Source organism: Prunus mume, linkage group LG2 (genome assembly GCF_029339155.1).
Source record: "Prunus mume cultivar Tortuosa linkage group LG2, ASM2933915v1, whole genome shotgun sequence".
Taxonomy (NCBI): domain Eukaryota; kingdom Viridiplantae; phylum Streptophyta; class Magnoliopsida; order Rosales; family Rosaceae; genus Prunus; species Prunus mume.
In genome coordinates this window covers 1,759,323-1,779,490 of record NC_142699.1, presented here as the reverse complement: position 1 = coordinate 1,779,490, position 20,168 = coordinate 1,759,323, and the positions used below count along the sequence as shown (strand labels likewise).

Below are 20,168 nucleotides of genomic sequence, written 5' to 3'. Positions count from 1 at the left end.
AGTATAATGAACAAAATTATCTTTCATTAAGACATGAATGGTCTAGTGGTAAGGAGTGTTAATGTTGTATGATTGCTCATGGGTTCACTGATGCTCTGTGCAATCCTCAAAAAGTGGGGATCTTGTGTGGTAACACCACCTGCACATCCTCAAAGCCGCCCTTATATATCCATTAGGGATGGAGCTCGAAGAAGTTCTGAGTTTGTGAGGGGAATGGACATTGCCTACATTCTGACCCCTGCCCACCAATAAACTCATGGAATAATGAGTGGTGATGGTGTACCGTATATAGTTAGCAATTATTAAACTCAAAAAGAAAAGAAAAAATAAAGTCAAAGAATTTGGCTCCTCTCTACATGTCTTGGCATTACTTAATGTTTATCCTTGTAGTACTATTATACATTTATAATCTAACCTTTAATTTGTTTTAATATAAATTTGACGATACGAATAAATGAATGAACTTGATTCTGATTATTGTTCTTCTGAGAGGACGTCCTAAATAATATCAAAGGCACTTCAAACCACACAAAACTATTCCTAATAGTTGCATACCAACCAGCAAAGATTTCAAGTTTAACTTTCAGTTTTGGTTAAAGAAATATAAAGCACCAATCACATCACATGTGTTTAATGATATAGCTGGCTATAAGGACCCATCGTATGAACAATTGATATCATATATGCAAGGAACTAGGATTGTATGTGTGGAGGGGCCGAATTAATAACAAGAATTTTTGAAAGGAAAATTCAATCTTACAACAGTAAATAATAGACTAAAAAAGGACGTTGGTCTTGAATATGGAGCTTTTAATAGACTGGTATGGCTGTACATTCGCTTTTTATTTTCAAATAAACATTTACTATATAATTGTTAATAAAATTATTATGAAGTGACGACTATAGGGTTTGCATTTAACCACTTACTAGTAATTGCATTGGGGTATTGAACAAAAAAAAAAGTGTATGGCAGCCCCAGCTTGGCTCTGTCCCCTGTGTGCGCAATTAACACTTGACTTATTACCACAAAAGGACTGCGTTCCAAGAAAAGGGATGCATGTCTCTTTGCATCTTATGACTTCCAAACCTTCATATAAACTCAACAAATTAAAACACAAGCCAAGAGGTCTAATCCGGTGAAAAATGATCAGCGATCTCATGTTTGAATTCCTATGACACCTAAGTACTTTGGTAGCGTGTAAGAAAATCCACCTCCCCTTCCTAACTATGACCGGACAAAAAAAAAACAACTTTATAAATAAATAAAAAAGCAAAATGAGGTGTTAACCACTTTCTTAATTATGTACTACTACTATGGCAAAGATGATGCTGACAAAAAAAAAATATAGCAGCTGTATATATACTACTAATATGCCAACAATAATACTAAAATATATTCTTATAACAGAGAAGAAGATCTGTGATTCAACACTTCACTATTAACTAAAAAAAATTACTCAAATATGAAAATTAATAGAAAGCAATTAATTGATGCATTATAAATCAATAACACAAAATACATTCAAGGGAACTACTTGATCTCTTGAGTACTGATCAAATATGGATCGTAATTAGCGGTAGATTTGTCCACATCATCATGATGCTGATCACAAATCCTTCTTGGAGCTGCCATAACTCTTAGCATGGAAGTCCATGAACAAAGCCAAAAGAGAAACATAGAAAAAAATATTGAACCACCATCCCCAGATCCCGCAGCAACCCGACCCGTTAAAGTGATAGATGAGCATCCAAACCAACCCCACGAAGCTTGACATGAACTGAAATATTTGAAACTCGGTGACCCTCCTCTTCCACTTAGGCCTCACCCCAAGCGCAGCCAGCAAGTAGTAGGTGTACATCACCACGTGCACCGTGGCGTTTGCTACGATCACCGCCGGGAACAGAGACTGTGAGGTGTGGAGCCAAATGTAGCACATGACCAGCACCATTGTGTGGTGGTACACATGGAGGAATGTCAGCCGTTGAAAGGACCCACTAAGGATGATCAAGAAGGTGTCCACAAACTCGTAGATTTTGGAGAGGTAGAAGATATAGGCCCAGAAGAAGAGAGGCCCCGTTGGTGGGGTTTTGGGTGGGAAGCAGATGATCCAGAAAGGGTAAGGTGCGTAGGAGAAGATGGAGACCAGGGAACCAACGGCCATGATGAGGGAGAGGAGGAGGAGGTTGAGGTTGTGGACGGCGGTGATGGGTTTGAGGCGGCGGGGTTTGATAAGTGGGAGAGGGAGGTGGGAGAGGAGGAAAGTGAGGGTGAGGTAGGAGATGATAGTTAGGGATAAGAAGAGTGGGCTTGAGGCCGGGGTTTCACTAGGGCTCCATGAGAAGTGCAGGATGGCTGGGTGCTTCACAAGCCAATACTGAAAGGTATTTGAGATGTTGAGGTTCATGTTGAGGTCCATGGTGAACGGGGAGGCTCAGGCGCCGTTTCTCGGTTGTCAAACAATGGTTTAGGCGACGCCGGAAGGCCAAACAGGCAAACGGGCAAACAGGAAGGGAGATTCTTGAGAATTTTTTTAAGTGAAAGCTATGGGAGAGAAGAGATGGTGTGTGTGTGTGTGTTGAAGTGCGGGAAGCATAGGACTGGTGTTGGGGATTTCTAAGAAACCAAAATTTAACCATCTTTGGGTCAAGTGGGACCCACAAAAGCAGGTGGCAGCTCTGCAAGCTGGCTGCAGTAAAAGAAGTAAAACCCTGAACCAACGCCCATCTCTGATCTCCATTTATTTCTGTGTGATAAATTAAAATATAACCAGATTTCTACCACGTATGAGATAAATGGGCTTGAGGAGGAAGTAGCTAGACTTTTTCAAATTCTGCGTAATGATGGATCGACCTTCCATCTTCAACCAGTTTGGAGTCTCACTTGCACATATGAATACAAATTCATGCACATCTTTTATATGTAAATTTATAGTCGTACGTACCTTTTATTTACTTCTACTTTTGTGAAATTTGATTTTAGCCATCGATGTCTATTTCTTCTTCGTCCTTCTCAAGTTCAGATTGCTGTTGTGCCGCCCATCTATCTTATCACTCTCACCAATTCAAAGTCACTAACACAAATTCATTACAAAGTCCAGTCAGTCAGTGTCATCACATGCAGTGTGTTCTTCTCAAGTTTATTCCAATCCAGAAGTCAATATCTTCCACTTCTAGCCTTAGTTCGACGCTTTATTTATTTATATGGGGGGTTGATGATCTATGTATGTACTTTTTACCATCAAGATTCAATCGTCGCCCTTCAATTTTGCATGACAAAGTTTATAATCTAGGATGAATAGAGGTGGCAATCAAGTTGTATTGGATCTTCTTCGAGTATGTAGTGTCATTAATTTCTGTTTCCTGGCGAGTATTTAGTCAAAGATTATTCATCGCCGTGTATATAATTATTTGGGAAATCTATCACCGTGAACGGTGACCATACTAGAGATCACAACAACATATATAATAGCGCAACTCCACTGTCTTGAGTGGATGCATCGCCTAAAACCTACCGAGCAGACTGTAAGTCTACCGTCCACCGAGCATTATGTGTATGATTTGTTGTGTGAGAAGAGTGAGAGTAGATTTGAGAGCTTGGGGAAGATGACGATTGACAAACTTATACACAAGCTTCTATCTCATAACCCTGCATTTAAACCACCTCGTCAACCAAACTTTTAGTGAGGTGTTAACTGCGAACCACGCAAATTTGAGTATCATTTTTATGCTCATGTGGACTCTACTAAAAATTAATAGTAAAAAATATCATATTTAAAAACACATGCAATTAAAAGTAATATGAGTAAAAACACAAACAAAGACCATGATGTTAAAAGTAATTTTGAGTAGTATAATAAACTTCATGGTCCTTGAGTGTTTTGAAATTAGAAGTAATTTTGAGTAAAAACACATGCACCAAAAAAATGGTTTACCCTTCTAAGAAACATATGTGACTCATGATCATTCATGACAATAAAAATCATCTAGATGCTTTGATGCAGACAGATTAGTCCTTTGGTATACTTGGGCTATTGGGATAGACTACATACATGAAGAAAGTGTTCATGCATTTGGAATAAATACTTGTTCGTGCATTTTGGGATTATTATCTAGGTTCATGATATAGTTATCTATAATAAATAAGGGGATTTGGTTCAATGTTAGGGATATCTTCCTTATATGAATAAATAGTTGTTAGTTTAAGAGCATCTCTAACGGTCTTTTCAATAGCTTTAGAATGCTAAAATAGGTGAGCCACATAATCAATCAAAACTCTCTTCAACAGCCTTGTCAAACTCAGTCACCAAAGCTGCAACTTCTTTCTCTCTTTCTTTAGTACTGGTAAGTTAATCTTGGCTATTCTAAACATTTAATTTTACTTTGGAAAAATAAAACCTACCTTGAAAATGTAAAAAAAGGTGCAATTTTTCTTTTCAAACAATAAATATATAGACATTTAAAACATGTTTTCATATTTTTTTATATTCTTTTTCATAACATTGCATTAATTAAATTGAAGAGTTTGCTAGGACACAAAATATTCTTAGAATCAACAAAGCTTGGAAATCTACACTCTCTCCTTATTATGAGTATTCTTAGAATTAGCAGAGCTTGAAGTTTTTTCAACGTGTATCTTTTCGTTTTGCTCAAAGTGCCGCGTTGCATAATGTTTTATACAAAATCAAAATTTGTCTGCAAAAGTTCAAATGTTTTTAGCATTTTCATGTTTAATAACTGATAAATAGTACTTAATTGTAATATTGTCTGCTTTCCACGGAATAATTAATTTGTTAAACGAATTTTTATTTATAACTCAAACTGTTGACAAAATTGTTCATCACTTCGAGCTAAAATGGCCTTTTCATTCAATTTACTAAGAAGTGGAAGTTGAGATGATGAGTTTGATTTCCTTATTTGTTGAGTGTGTGTGTGTGAGTAAACTATTGACAAGTCAAAATCTTTAAATTCTTGCATTCATGAGCCATGAGCTGAATGCCAGTAGTAGATGATATAGCTAGCTACTGAAGCTTCAAACTGTTGCTTTCTTTGAATCATATACATAGATATATAATTAATGGAGGTTGATATGGTTGGTTTGGTTTTAAATTTTATCGAAAACATCACGAAATAAACTAAAACATATCATGAGTGGTTTAATTATTAATAACATCGATACACATTTTGTATGATTACAATAGTTAAATTGGAGACAATATCCGTATTAGTAATCAGACACCGGTCCATGAAGCTTTGGAGTAGCTAGGTCTACGCTCTTATCAATTAAAGGATATAAGTGGGAGCATGTGATGGTCACAATCCATTTGAATGGAGCCCATTATGTGTGAATTCACTTGTCTTCAATGTTTGACCATCGCATATGGTTCACGAATTAAGGTTATTGGGCAGCTCCACATTTAAGCTTCTCCATATTGTTCTGTTGGTAACCAGGAATGTACTTCAGTTTCCAACCACCCTCTCTCTCTCTCTCTCTTTCTCTCTCTCTCTCTCTCATCTATATATAATATATGTCCGGGCTTTGGTTCCACTTTTTTTTTTTTGGTTGGGCGAGAAAAAACAAAAGAAAACAATGGTACATGAGAAGCCAAGATACAAGGGGAGAAATAAATGAAGGAAAAATGCATCCAACCAATCGCTGCCGTCCACATAAATGGCATTAAAAATTAGCATCATTACAAGCTTACAACCACAACTACCACACTCTGATCAAAAAGATCAGGACCCTTTATCCTTTTGACCCATTTTCTTTCTCTTGGCATAACTCTGGACGTGAAAGTCAACGAAAAGAGCCAAAAGAGAGGCATTGAAGACCGCATTGAAGCACCAGCCCCAAATCCCGGAGCAACCCGACCCGGAGAAGTGCAGGTACAGCATCCGACCCGACACCGCGAAGCTGAACAAAAACTGCACGATCTGGCAGTCCGTCACCACCCGCTTCCACTTGGGTCGGATCCCAACCGCGCACAGGAAATAGTATCCGTACATGAGCACGTGCACCGACGCGTTGGTCACGAGCGCCACCGGGAACAAGGACTGGCACGTGCGCAGCCACAGGTAGCACATGACCAGCACGGTCGCGTGGTGGTACACGTGGAGGAAGGTCAGCCGTTGGATGGAGCCACTCAGGATGATGAAGAGGGTGTCGAGGAATTCGAGGATTTTTGAGAGGTAGAAGATGTAGGCCCAGAAGAAGTGGGGCCCAGTTGGGGAAATGTGGGGTGGGAAGCAGAGGATCCAGTCTAGGCTTGGGGTGTCGGGGGAGAGGATCGAGAGGGTGCATCCAACGGCCATGATGAGGGAGAGGAGGAAGAGGAGGAGGTTGTGGGCGGCTGTGATTGGTTTGAGGAGGGCAGGGTTGATGGGGGAGAGCGGGAGGCGGGTGAGGAGGAAGGTGAGAGAGAGGTAGGAGAGGATAGAGAGAGTGAGGAAGAGCGGGGTGGAGGCTGGGGTTTGGCCTGGAGCCCATGAGAAGTGGAGGATGGATGGGTGGTTGACCAGCCAGAATTGGAGCGTTGACCAAATAGCGTTCATCGTACGCGCTGCCGTGAGTGAGTGGGAGTGAGTTCTGAGTTTGTAGTTTGTAGTTGAGAGGGGGAACTATGGGGTCTTCTGCTGAGTTAAGATAAGATGAGGGAGTGGGAAACTCATTGGTACTGACGATGGCTATGTGCTACCAACCTTCTTTTTAGCCCTTTTTTTGGGATATTTTCTTATCTTTTGATGCCTTTTTTTTTGGATATTTTCTTATCTTTTGATGAGATGTGTAATTTCTTTCTCAGTTAAATCCACTGTCGAATTCAATGGTAATTATTATTATTAATTTTAGAATATTAACTTTGAAGAAAAACTTGTGTGAAACCGGAATGTTGTTCGTCTTTGTCCTTTTCAAGACATACTCAAACATGTAATTTAAGTCACAAAAGTCTCATGTACTACAAATGTTTTCTATGATATTAAAATTATCGTTTTGAAAATCCATTCATTAGCCTGTTTACAGTTAATATACAAAAATTTAGAATAAATCTTATATTCCAAGAAATTTGGCTCCTTGAAAAATTTATAAAATGGGGTATGTAGTGTTGTAGTTCTTTCAACTAAAGTGCTTTTATTGTATGATTGTAGCTAAAAAAATGGAAGCTTCTAATTTACTTAAATTTCAAGATCAGCACAGTAGTACACTTCGTTTGCGATCAAGAGAAGAGAAACTATAGAAAGAAAACAAATTAGAAATCTTCTCCTTATAATTTTATATTCTTTAGACCTAGTTTTTTGTACGCAAAGTTGATTAAAAAGAGTATTATTACTTTACTTTCTTTATTTTCATCTTTTCTGTGCACTTATAAGGTTTTTGTCCGGAAATTGATTTTTAGGAGGAATTTTAGAGCGACGCCAATTGAAAAAGAAAACTAAGACATTGAATATCATTATGTGAATTTTTGAGAATTTTCCATCAAGCCATTTGTTCTATAATTTCCAGTCAAGACAGCCTCCCGTCAAAACTCAACTGCTGTGGAGATTCAAGAGTTGGAGACTTCCCCTATTTCTCCAAGTGACGTGTGATACATGCCTGGAAAGCTAAGAGACAGAGCTACAATTCCCATATTTTTCCAGAATTTTTTTAGAAGGTTTAACAACCCCAAAACGTGCGTGGAAGTTAGATGTTAGCTTCCTTTTTTTGTCAGACAGTTAGTTTCCTTTAAGTTGTTTAGGGTTTTGTTTTGTTTTGGTAGGTTTTTCCAGACATTTTTTGAGTAAGTTTATGTTCTATTATACTATATAAGGCCAGCCTAAGCTCTCTATACTAGACCTCCTTACACAAGTGGAGATTGAAGAGAAGAAGAGAGCTTTAGACACACCACCATTCGTTATTCCAGGTTCTATTATTTTCTTTCATGTATATATTTCTTGTGACTACCGTTGATTCGTGCACTTATGAGTAATTTAATTTGGAATTTTTTAACGTTCTTTTTCAAATGTTCGGTAATATACATCAAGAGCCTCCATGAAGCATATGACACGCTTGTGTTAGATATATATACCAGTGATTTATTGTCTAATTTCCATATTTAAAGATTAGAGGTATACAGAGCTATAATGATTTACTATTTAAGCTTCGCAAAAGAAGCATTAGAGGTTTATTATTTCCCAAGTGAGAAATCTATATAACCCTATTAGATATCTCTCATATTTCAAATTGGTTTTGTTTTCTATTTTTCTTTCCTTGGGATTTCATACTTTGAGTAGATTTCTTATTGCTCATTGAAGTTTTGATCTACACAGACGTTATTTTCTGAAGCCAAGCAAAAACTAAGTTTTGAACCAAGTTTTTTTTTTTTTGTTCTTTCTGGTGTAGGTGTTTCAGCATCCCCATAGAACTCATTGTCGACACACTCTTAAGGCTACCCGTCGAATCTCTAATACGACGTGGTTGTGTGTGCAAGTCATTGCGTAGTCTCATCTTCGATCCTCGCTTTGTTATGACTCACCTCAACAACACAGTCACAGGCATCAACATGAACATGAACATGAACCTCTTGGTCTCACATAATGACTCTCTTCTTTCGATGTACTGCGAAGGATCCAAGGATGGAGACGGTAGTCATCTCGCAATCAAGAAGGTTGACCATCCTGCAGTAATGGACCCAGATGTGTGTTTGTGTATTTTGGGCTCTTGCAATGGCTTGGTATGTCTAGAAATCGGCGACGACAACTCCATTATTATATTATGGAACCCTTGTACTAGAGAAACCAAGGTGTTAGCACAACCTCCATATCATTTCCAAGACAAGATGTTTTACGGATTCGGTTATGATTCTTTAGCTGGAGATTACAAGATAATGTTGGCCACTGAGGGGCCTTCTGAAGTTATGATGAATGTCTTTTCACTAAAAAGGAATTCATGGAGGACTTATGAATATCTTGCTGATTTGAGAACGACTGATCAGCAGGGGTGCTTCTTAAAAGGAGCTCTTCATTGGATAACGTCTGGAACTATCACCTCTCTGGATTTAGCAGATGAGGAATTTAAGGAGATTGTGCCATTACCCTATTGTGGCAACACGGATTATAGCTTCGAGGGAGTTACGAGTGCTCTAAATTGTCTTTGTCTGTATAATGACCCGACCGAAGACACAGATTTTTGCATATGGATTATGAAGGAATATGGTGTCAAGAAATCTTGGACTAGAGTCATAAAAATTTCATCAGAGATTTTGGCTCAACAGGTTTTCGTGGAAGTGGATGAACTTGAGCTGAAGGTTGTCTGCATTTTAGAGAATGGTGAAGTTTTGATGGATCATGAAGGAAAGGTCTTGGTATCATATAATACCAAGACTAGGACATTTAGGAATATTATAAAGGGTAAAGAGGCTGATGAATTCCAAGCAACTACTTACCTAGAGACTTTAGTTTCGCCGGTAACAGCAGCAGAGGGTGGTGGTGGTGCAAACAATATGTGAAATCAGCCCAATTCCTTTTGCTCTTACTGTTTGTTTCTGGCTTGTTCCTTTTGTTTTCTGCTTCAAGGCCTTGACCTCAAATGTGCGTTGTGTATGCGAAACAATTTTACTTTCCATTCAATAAATAAATAAAAGGCTGTAAATGGGGAGATATATGGAACATCTATCTTTTGCAATAATTAAGACTCTCTGAATATCGATGTATGCAAGAAGACTTGCCGAAGTTGGACTATATACCTCAAAACATCAAAAACCATATTCCCTGTTCATTACAATCATAATTGTTCTCGACGAGTTTTCATACTTTTTAGTCTTTGCATAACAACCTCATTAGCTATACTATTAAAAATGTGTTTCTCAATATATGCAACCAAGCAATCATTCATCCATAAATCCCCCATTCGTAACGATTTTTCACAATATTCATAACAGAAAATACTCACTCTACACATATATTCGTTTATGCTCTCTGTCTGTTTGAAGTAGTGTTGACCTGGTTGAAGTATCATTAGATCTTGGGAGAGTTCTCTAAACATGTTTGTTTCGAAATATCATTGAATGAAGTTACCTAAACAAACAAAGAACATGACCAGAATCTATGTCGAAACATGTTAACAAGATTATTAGAAGGATGGAAGGAGACAGAGATGATGGATCATGGATCAGTCCACTACAGCCAAGCTTTGAAACTTGTCGCCAGAGATGGCCACTTCCATGACATGTTCAGGGCCAAATTCTCCATCGTTTTCCAGGAACAACTCGAGCAATTTGTTGGAGAAGCCAGTCAACACCGTCATGGTCCTTTATAAGGTATCGCCGGCTTATTCTTGTTGTACTCTGACAAATTCCAATGCACAAAGTGTGGCACCACATTCCCGTACCCCTTGTCCTCAAACTTGGACTTTATATTATTATAAATATACTTCCAGTCATGGACTTCCACAAAACGTTTAAAGCCAGGGTGATTGAACACAAACACCTTCTTGACCATCTGCTCTGGCTTCAAATTCCTCTTCACAGCCTCTTCAAGAATCAAATCAAACATTTCTCTAAAAGCAGTATGATTGCATGTTATCATCCTCCTACTCACAAACTCGTACTAAGATCGTGGCCGCCTTGTATCAATTCTAGCTAAGGCGAACTTCATGGTAATTGATCAACTTCCCTTTCCATGGCTCTTGACTCAGTTGAGAAACCAAGAGTCCCAAAGCAATCGACACTTCCACGGAGTCCTCACACATGAATTTCGGGTCGACACCGCCGCATAGAACCAAAAGCAATTGTTGAGTATCACGTTATTGCCTTGCTTTTTTATGTCCTCCACCATTGCGTTCCACTGAAGCTCAGCCACCTTCCCGAAATCCCAGTGATGCACATAAGCTATGATCTGGTGTGGAAGCAAAGCATCGGCCTGAAGCTTGGACTTGTCTGCTTTCAAGCGCTCCAAATACGTCTTATGAGCAGGCGGCTCTATTGGATCACGATATTCGTATTGAGTGCCGCAGGCGTGAACCAAGGGGGCCAAAACTTCGAAGAGCTGTGACCAAACTCTACCCTTGTAATCAGCTTCTTCAAGACCTTGGAATTCCGGGTCTGATTCTCGAGGGAAAAGCTTCAAAGCAATGCTTCGGAACATCGAAATGGGGCACATGTTTGGGTAGTCAAAATAAGAATATCCGGCCGTGCTTATATTCCGGCCGAAGAGATTATCCATACCAGGGTATATATCAGGATGCTTTAATTTCTGCCGCTTCAATTTTTCAATATCAGACTTGAGGTTCTCCACAAAAAAATCACAAACACTGTCGTATAACAACTTATAATGCTGGTCATGCTCGTACATCTCAAGGAATTTCTGGCCTTCCAGAAGGAAGCACAGTATCTTTGCTAGGAACATGAAATTGCCGTACACATTCGTAAAAGGTGCCAAGTTAGATATGATTGTTGTGCCCTAGCAAATGGGGGTTCTCTGTTGTGGTGGATCTTTTGTTTTGCCATAACAAAGTTCCATTTTGACGAGAAAAAATAGAATAAGTCGGACATAATTCACGCACAACTTTATGATATATATTATAATCTGAACCGTTAATTTTTCAGTAACATGACAAACTAGCGCTGCTGTAATTACAAACAGCAAGAATTTTTAAGTCTTCTTCAAAAATGCACGTGTAGATAAAAGAATCGAAAGCTTCTAATTTACTAAAATTTCAAGATCAGCACAGTAGTACAATACACTTGGTTTGCGATCAAGAGGGAGAAACTATAGAAGGAAAAAAAATTAGAAATCTTCTCCTTATATCTTGTCATTCAGCAATCCTACGCAAGAGATGCCAGAAATTTCTGCACAACACCTCCTTAGCTCCTCTTGTTTAGTGGTTGTATCTCCCCTGGCAACAAAATTGGACTCTGTTGGTGATTACATTTGACTAAACTACGCTGAACTTGCAGTCACCTTCTTCCGGACAATCCTCTTTCTACGTGTCTTAGGGGTTGATGATTCCCCATCAGCAACGGAGTCAGCATTCCCCTGTTTGATGCCAAGGAGACCGAGCCCAGAAACAATGGCATTCTTCGAAATAAACCATTTTGAAGATGGCCCTTCAAGATTGTCAGAAGGCCTACTGTAAACCTTCAAAAGATCATCAGAGTCAACCAGTGGATCAGCCTCCACCCCAAGCCAAGCCAGCCTTGATCTCTCCCCTACTTGTACATTCAAAAGCCTGTGCACATTCCCAATTAAGAGTCAAAAGAATATATCTTAACAGTAGTCGACATATGTGCAGCAATTACCATTTAAAAGCAAGACCTAAGATTTTCTCAATAAAAAGAAAATCCCAGTAGGGTTTTTTTTAATAGAAAAGAAAAAAGAAAAACCCAGTATAGTTAGACCAAGATGGCCTTGGTTTTATGACAGAACCATATCTCTGACATGCAGAGGTAACTACAAAAGTAAATGTCACGGGATGAAATCACACCACAACGCATTTCAAAGTTCAAACCAAGCAATTAATGTTTTGATGACAGCATATATTCGGATTTGGATCCGCCCACTAATTTGATTCAGATTTAGATATCTACAAATTCTTGAGAGAATCACAGAACCAAACAATCTCCGTTGCAACTTAAGTCTACCAAGTTTCTCACAACAGGGCAAAGTAAATAGGGACAGAAAGGCAGAATCCCTAAGGGAGTTGCAGTGGAAATAAGTTACAAATGATTGCCACGATTCTGCACTTGGAGGAAAGACATTGACTAGGTATATCCATACATGAGAATTCAACCAATTCCCATGCAAAACATCAAAGCAACATATATAAAAGCACTATGCTGGCTCCACCAGGCACCAGTAAAGACAATGATGAGAGAACTGAAGCATTTTTCATTATGGATTTACACTTTTAGATTATTAAGGAAAACTATGGGAAAAAATATATGTTTTCAAAATATTAAATGCTTAGATTTAAGTGAATAATAAATGCATAAGGCCAGAGAAAATTGAGAAGGTAGAAAAGGGCAGAGTGGAAAGTAACATTCATCAATACTTCAACAAAAAGGTTAACAGAAAACGGTAAGAATGTCATAAGCATGAAAGGACAACCCTCCCTAGCACGGGGTTACGTTTGTACAAGAAATTTAGCAGTGTAAGCTTTGAATGCAAGTCCCCACATATAATGAAAAGCATACCTTAGTGTCGTGCTTAGAAACAGTGCCACTCCAATAACATCAAAATGGTTCATCACAGCTCTGTCAAATCCACATAACAGCTGATATCTCAGGTTCGCATAAAGTCCAAGGAATGCACCATAACCAAGTGCATTGGCTTTCACACTTGGGATCGTCACAGATAACCTGTTGAAAAGTTAAAAATTCAATATGAACTAAATTCTTCGAGCAAGCATAGGAACTACTAAATTAGTTCGACTAATAATAAACAACTGTCTTTTTTATAAGGGGAGGGAGGAGTGAAAATTAATCTCAAAGAAGTTGAAGCATTCTCCCTACTAATGTTTTCTTTGAGTGGAACCCTTTTACTATTCACAACAAAAACAAACCAAACTACGTCATTTAGTCTAAAAAGAAAAGATTACAGACTCAACAGAGTGTAAATTTTTTATTTTTGTTTTGGCCAAAGACATTCTACCAAATCGTAACTATCAAGTATGGAACCGTTATTGGTAAATGTAAAAAAACTAAACCAACCTATTATTACAGTAAAACTTCAATATCTCAAAGTAAAAAAAATGCTTGTATTTACATCATAGTTACAAAGTACGCTTAAACCACAAAAATTCAATTCCTATTGCTACGAACAGTATCCATTAATACTAAATTTAATGGTTAAGTAATACATGTAACAGAACTCAATTAAAAACACACATAAAAGTAATACACCTAAATTACTGCTGCAATAATATCACCTCATTACGGGGATGAGAACATCACTAAGAAAGATGCAAGAGTATGAAAGGAGAAAGGGGAAAGGAGGAGAGAAAGTTATAACAAATAATGATATTAATGGATAAGGATATGTAATCCAAATATACATTGCAAATAATCTATATAATAAAGCTATGAATAGCTTTAATGAAATAGCTTAGAACATCAAAGTATACCACGTATAACAAAGAAAGAAAACATACTCCAAACTAATAAGGTCACCAAATCATTAAAAAAAAATTAAATACTGAGATTTTTATTACAAGTTCACTTGTCATTCAATAAATTGGCAAAGAAACTTATTAAACGAAGTAACTTCTTTTTTGGTCTGATTAAACGAAGTAACTTTAACAAGCATATTATCAGTCCAGTGAACAGCTAACACCTATCTACACTTTCTTATAGAGTATAGACTTATTGTTTATTTTAAGTGGCTATGGAAAAGAAAAAACAAAACAAACAAATGCAGAAAAGACGGCCAAATCAAAAGAATTAGCGATAAAGTCAACCAAAGAAAAAGTAATAGGGTTAAAGTGGTATAAATTATTTCATCAGAAATTGTACTGGTTAAGGAAAAAAACAAAACATAAAAATAGAAGGAGCAAAGACAGACAAACACAAAGTTTTAGGGTGTAAAAGTGGCATAAATTACTTTATCAGCAATTGGTAAAGAATCAGTGTTCTATGAAGAAACGATAGTACTCATGGTTCTTTAACGGAAAAGTCAGACAAATTCCTTCTTTGACTTCTTCTGCATTTCTAATATAAGCCCAATATGGATAACAAAAACATGTCAGCAATACACTGCTCACCTTCCCTCTTTTTTATGGGCCAAAAAATTTGATAAAGAACCTTGCACAGCTCCAGCTGTTAGTCCAACCATACACAACTCAGCAGCCTTGTAGAAGAACGAGTGAACTCTCTTTTGCAAGTCAAATTCCCTCAGTGGGTAGCTCTTCTCAAATATATTGTTGGGGAGCTTTTGTAACGTATTTTGCAAATCAAACTTGAATGTGTTCCCATATGAACGACAAGGAGCAAGTGACCAAACAACAATAGCATTGCATGCTGTTACTGTGAGCACATTTATAAGCGCCAAATCCCATTCTTGCTTTATCCTATTCTCAAAGTAAATAAACATCAATGAGTCCAATATTTAAAAGGCTTCGGAAAAAATTTGATGCTTCTGTCATAACATGAACACACCTGCCCTTACGATTCTTTAACTCCCACCAAACTGAGGAACCAATTGTTGCAGCCTGCTCTAAAAGAAACCTATATAAGAAAGCGGGATCTGCAAGCATTCTGCACAACAAATTATATTACACATCAAATTTAAGGAAACAAATCACCATTTTATGTTTATTAGAGAATTCAACGGACACCAATACATAACCCTCATTCACTTGTAGAAAGCATTACAGGAAGGGAGGACATATAAAAGCATTGCCACTGAATTACGAAAATATATAAATTATTACGTAATAAAATCAGTCAAGTTATGTTTTCTATTTATTTATCTATCCATGGCTCCTCGTCTTTCGTCGTTTCATATCTTATTTTTCAGACTTATTTACTAACTTCCTCTGTTGTCTCTTCATTTTTGTTGTGTTCCCAATCGTGGTCTTCACAGGAAAAACTCTTGGTGGATTGGTGCATGTTTCAGTTTGCTTGCAAGTGTTCAACAAGAACCTTATTGAAACTGCTCTTTTGGTTACATTTGTATGCTGGGCTACTTAAATGTCGTTTGGTTGCTCCTTAATTAATAGTTGACCATTGATTACTCATGTTGGGTCACTAAATTAGATTAAATTCAATTGTTTTGATTGTTCAAGTTAGAGTAGGAGTTTGTTGGTCCACTATATTTATGCCCGCAAATTTAAAAGTAAGAGGAGTCATAATGGGCTCTAAAAATATAAATACAAGTTATTTGGACGAGATTTTTTGCAGGGATGCTAAGAAAAATGCAATCGATGATGGGAAATTTTTTCAGAGTTTTCTGAAATATATATATTTTTTTCAGGCCCATTGTGGAAGCACTTTATATCAAACTTAGAGTTTCAAAAAGACACATGATCGCTTCATGTTTTTGAGGCACATGATGCCATCAGATTTCCAGGCGTAGATGCCTAAGTTATTGAAGCAGACTGGTAATATATCTAGTTTTTACAAGGGAAAAAACCAAATCCAAAATCTAGACACTTCTGCTCAAAATGTGTGATAAATTTGCAAGGGAGTATTGACCATGTTGAAGATCATATACAGAGAAATTCAAGGTGGTATGACAAAGCATTTAAGGCAGCATAAGCACAAATCCAGTTTACTTTTTCTTTTTTGTTTTGTGTTTTTAGTTTCTTTTATATTTTGAAGTGTGGAGAATAAAAAAATAATTAGGATTATGAGAACACTGGTTTCCTATGATAATAGCTAGTTCGCTTTGGGGATCAGCATTGGTCCTTATTAAATCCATTTAGGGTCATGATTTATGTAAGTAAAACCCTTTAAGAATTATGATTAATGTATTTCATCCTGTCGCTATTTCCTTAAACACCACCCAAAAAATATGATTTATTTCAACAATACAACAAGACAATTCCCTACTTATATGGATCATAGAGAATTGATTTCTTAATAGCCTGCTAACTTCTACGCTATCAAGCATTGATGCCATCACAATGTCTTGAGGTATGCAAATAAAGTTTTTCTGCACATTTCTACTACCCCTTCCTACCATTAAACAAAAAAAAAAACAACAACTTTGTGTATGGAAACATTAGTCGGTACGACAGTGAGAATCTAACATGCCAACATTAATCAAACAAGGAAAAATGCTAAAGATATTATCACCTAGAACAGTCCAAAAGCTACTTATTGGCAAAAAGGATAAACTTGAGACTTAAGGAATAGCTTGAGAAATAAATAAACTTACCTGCCAATGAATGCCCTTGATATTCCATCAGGAAGTGCACGAGAAATAAACCTAGTAGTGGTTGGCCTGGCATTGGTTGCTAAGAATTTAACCATTTGAGCGGAGCTGATCAGTCCCTGGAGGCAATATTTCAGTTAATTAGCCAATAGTGTTTCTTTTTCTTTCTTTTTTTTTTTTTTTATAATTTGGGGGGATTTGTAGTATCTAGCTTAGAGATTTCAGACAAAATGTGATATCAAAAGTACTGCACCATTTCATAAGCTTGCCGGAATCCAGCAGGTAAATCCATCATTGTCTTCTGCCACTCATTCAATACTGCATCTACAAATTTTCGATCAAACAGCTGGACAAAATATCACAAAGCATCAGTACATCTATACATTACAAATTAACATCAGCAAAGAGAAAGAAAAAAAATTCAACAAATAAGCAATATTGTTTATGTGCATAAATTCCTAACCTCTTCAAGAAACATCCGTCTTCTGAACAGACCACCTTCATCACCCTCATCACCATCATCGAAGTCATCAAAATAATCATCATCATCACCATCATCGTCACCTCCATCACCACCACCATTATTTATCCTCTTTCCAATATCTCCGCCACCTCCCCCAATTGCAGTCTGCAATTTCAATTATTAGGATTTTCACAAAATACTGAACAGAATGAAGGGAAGTAAATGAAACATTCCAATTTATATGGCCAGAATTGCTTAATGAAAGCAGAGGCCAGAGTACTCAGACAATTGTCTAATGCAGTATCACATGAATGGTTAGAAAGAGTGTTCCATTTTGCAGACCTATGCCTTAGAACAACCATTATTAGGGTACAAAGATTAATTTGATGGTCAATACCAAGGACAAAAATATTGATGCCTTTTAACTGTTTCTTTCTTTCTTTCTTTCCGTTGCATTCAAGAACTTTGACTTATTGCCTTAATTAAATTTCTTCTTTCCTCAGTTTATAACTATTATCATAATACTAATGGGTAGCTAATACGACATTTACATTGAAGTTTCAGATGTCAAAATTCCCCGGCAATTATTGAAAGTAATGAGCTAGATTGAAAGTTAAAAATTACAAAATTCAATATGAAAATATCACTCACACATACAGAAATTGGAATCTTGGCAGTCGGTGTAACTATTGGGTGTAGTTGCAGAAAAGATAAGTATGGTTTATTCGTTGTCTATTCAGATTACTATATAACTAGGTCACTCTTGATACTTCAATCCATACCTATTGATATTGAGAATATAAGATTAAAGTCTGTTACTAAAGTTCAAGTAAACATACATTTTGGTTCTGTTTTCTTTTCTCCTATGTTCTTTCTCGATTCTAAAGTATACATATACACTCAACTCCCTTCAAAAATTCTGCATAAATTTTGATGTCAGTTTCAGCATACATTCAATCTTTGCATCCAACTTAAATTTTTAATTAAAAAAACATTACAACCCATGAATTACAATATCATAAGAAATTAAAATAGAGCTAGTTCTTTTCTCAAAACCAAACAAACCACATGTTGGCAGATCACTGTTGGTGATATCTGTAGAGAACTCATCACAGTTAGCTTTCCTATGCATCCTCTATATCTTCTTTGAAGTAAAAAAAATTAATAAATTTCTACTCTCATAATCAATATGGTGTGAAATCTAATGCATTTTCACACACAAGAATGAGAAAGAAGATAAAAATTCTAACACTAAGGAAAAAACCAGAATACTGGAAGAATTGAATCATTTCAATCGATCAGTTAGCAACTTAGCACAACTTTAAGGATCGTATTTTACCAAACCGTAAACATTGAAAGTTTCTTATATTGTGCGCATGTGAAAATTGTAAATTAGCAAGGCGGCCATATTACACTAATGATTTTGATAAAATAACCTAAAAATGGAATCTTGTTTACGATATCCAAATTACTGCAGTCTCCAGCACCTAGGTGAAGCACTTTATCTATCTTTACTTCGTTAAACGCTCAATTCAGGTCAGTGTGCCACTCTCAGTTTCTTTTTTATTTCCCACAATTTCTCACTAACCAAACAACTCAATTAACTTGAGCAAACAAGAATAATCAAAATTTCATTGCCAAACAAAGAGAGAGACAGAGACTCAAACTGACCTCGGGGCTAGACTTGGATTGCTTCTGAGACATATCGAGCTTGCCCTTCTCAAGAGTAACCGCACCTAACGCACCATACTGTCCCTTCATAACCGGACCAAAACCGCCAGTGACGGATGGCCCCACAAAACACCTCTCCAACAAAGCCATGGAGTCTCCATCCACAAAACCAGAAGTAGACGGAGCCGCGCAATTGGCCTTCAACACCAGACCTCTCCGCTCCGACATCCGAAGCTGGATGGGACCCATCAGCTTGGGCTTCGTCGGGAGCTGGGTGTTTATCGGCATGATTTGAGCCGTTTGAAACACTGCGTGCGACATTTTTTCTCTCTCTTTTTGATGTTTTTTATTTCTGTTTGGATACTGAGAAAATCAAGTGATGATTTTCTCGTGAATTTTCTTGGCTCTCTCTCTGGAGAGAGAGAAGTGAAGAAACAAAGAGGGGGAGCAAGGGGTTGGGGTATTGGGGGTTTTGAGAGGAGGATAGCCGACTAAACGACGACAACCCAATCCGAAAGCGAAGTTCCTTTTTTCTTTTTCTTTTCTTTCGGTTTTTTGGGTTTTTCCTAGACCAGGTGAGTTGACTAGGACTTTTGGATGAGTCGACTCGGCCGGCCCGGTTTGCGTGGGAATTTAGTTGTCTATTTGTCATTGCCACATTGTTCAAGTCGCGCACCAAATCCACTACAAAATGAATTTCACGACCAATAAAAGGTAGGGAAATTAGCGGTTTTGACCCTGGCTCCAGTAAATATTGCTCAAATGACCCTTTTTCTTAAAACTTCGTAAAATGATCTCTATAAGAGCATGTCCACCGCTGCACCAAACCTGGGCAAAAGGCCCTCCTGGCAGCCCATTCCTGCCTCCAGCACGCAACAATGAGCCCGGGCAAGGTTTGAGTCCCACCAGCCTAGGCAAGCCCACAGGCTAATCCTGCCTGGGATGTTGCCCTCGGGCTGTTGACGTCAAGCTGATTTTCAATTTTTTTTTTTATTGTTGGACCCACCAACCCACATTGCCCAATGGTTACAAGCCATGTGGCTTCTCTTGGAGCCTCCGATCAAAAAATCTTGCACAATCCAACGGTTGCCCAATTTTTGGCTAAAAAAAATTGAAAAAAATATCAAAAAATTTTGGAAATTTTTTCTATACATACCTACCAATATTATTCACTATCCACACCAATTTAATTTCA

The 20,168-nt window shown here is 37.5% G+C and overlaps 4 protein-coding genes across 4 annotated transcripts; 1 reads left to right on the top strand and 3 right to left on the bottom strand.

The window, feature by feature from the left end:
* Positions 1-1,470: 1,470 nt before the first annotated feature.
* LOC103319091 (uncharacterized) lies at positions 1,471-2,617 on the bottom strand. The gene has a single exon (XM_008220587.2). The coding sequence runs from the start codon at positions 2,415-2,417 to the stop codon at positions 1,608-1,610; it is 810 nt and encodes a 269-aa protein (XP_008218809.1). The 5' UTR covers positions 2,418-2,617; the 3' UTR covers positions 1,471-1,607.
* A 3,005-nt stretch (positions 2,618-5,622) lies between these two features.
* Positions 5,623-6,737, bottom strand: LOC103319090 (fatty acid elongase 3-like). The gene has a single exon (XM_008220585.3). The coding sequence runs from the start codon at positions 6,547-6,549 to the stop codon at positions 5,734-5,736; it is 816 nt and encodes a 271-aa protein (XP_008218807.2). The 5' UTR covers positions 6,550-6,737; the 3' UTR covers positions 5,623-5,733.
* A 399-nt stretch (positions 6,738-7,136) lies between these two features.
* On the top strand, positions 7,137-9,619 carry LOC103319217 (F-box/kelch-repeat protein At3g06240-like). The gene is made up of 2 exons (XM_016791432.2): positions 7,137-7,892; positions 8,372-9,619. The coding sequence occupies exon 2, from the start codon at positions 8,496-8,498 to the stop codon at positions 9,474-9,476; it is 981 nt and encodes a 326-aa protein (XP_016646918.1). The 5' UTR covers positions 7,137-7,892; positions 8,372-8,495; the 3' UTR covers positions 9,477-9,619.
* Positions 9,620-11,521: 1,902 nt separating this feature from the next.
* Positions 11,522-19,500, bottom strand: LOC103319089 (plant/protein, putative (DUF3411)). The gene is made up of 8 exons (XM_008220584.2): positions 18,974-19,500; positions 17,303-17,467; positions 17,093-17,185; positions 16,843-16,958; positions 15,120-15,218; positions 14,726-15,031; positions 13,161-13,325; positions 11,522-12,196 (listed from the first exon to the last, which is right to left on the bottom strand). The coding sequence occupies exons 1-8, from the start codon at positions 19,292-19,294 to the stop codon at positions 11,908-11,910; spliced, it is 1,554 nt and encodes a 517-aa protein (XP_008218806.2). The 5' UTR covers positions 19,295-19,500; the 3' UTR covers positions 11,522-11,907.
* Between the last annotated feature and the right edge of the window lie 668 nt (positions 19,501-20,168).

Bases quoted from the DNA above. Each gene is read 5' to 3' on its own strand.
- LOC103319091 (XM_008220587.2), bottom strand. From the start codon at position 2,417: ATGGACCTCAACATGAACCTCAACATCTCAAATACCTTTCAGTATTGG.
- LOC103319090 (XM_008220585.3), bottom strand. From the start codon at position 6,549: ATGAACGCTATTTGGTCAACGCTCCAATTCTGGCTGGTCAACCACCCA.
- LOC103319217 (XM_016791432.2), top strand. From the start codon at position 8,496: ATGACTCACCTCAACAACACAGTCACAGGCATCAACATGAACATGAAC.
- LOC103319089 (XM_008220584.2), bottom strand. From the start codon at position 19,294: ATGTCGCACGCAGTGTTTCAAACGGCTCAAATCATGCCGATAAACACC. The intron at 15,219-16,842 runs GTAAGTTTATTT...TTTGTTGTGCAG, and splicing joins TCAAGGGCATTCATTGGCAG to AATGCTTGCAGATCCCGCTT. The intron at 12,197-13,160 runs GTATGCTTTTCA...GAATGTGCACAG, and splicing joins TTTCTAAGCACGACACTAAG to GCTTTTGAATGTACAAGTAG.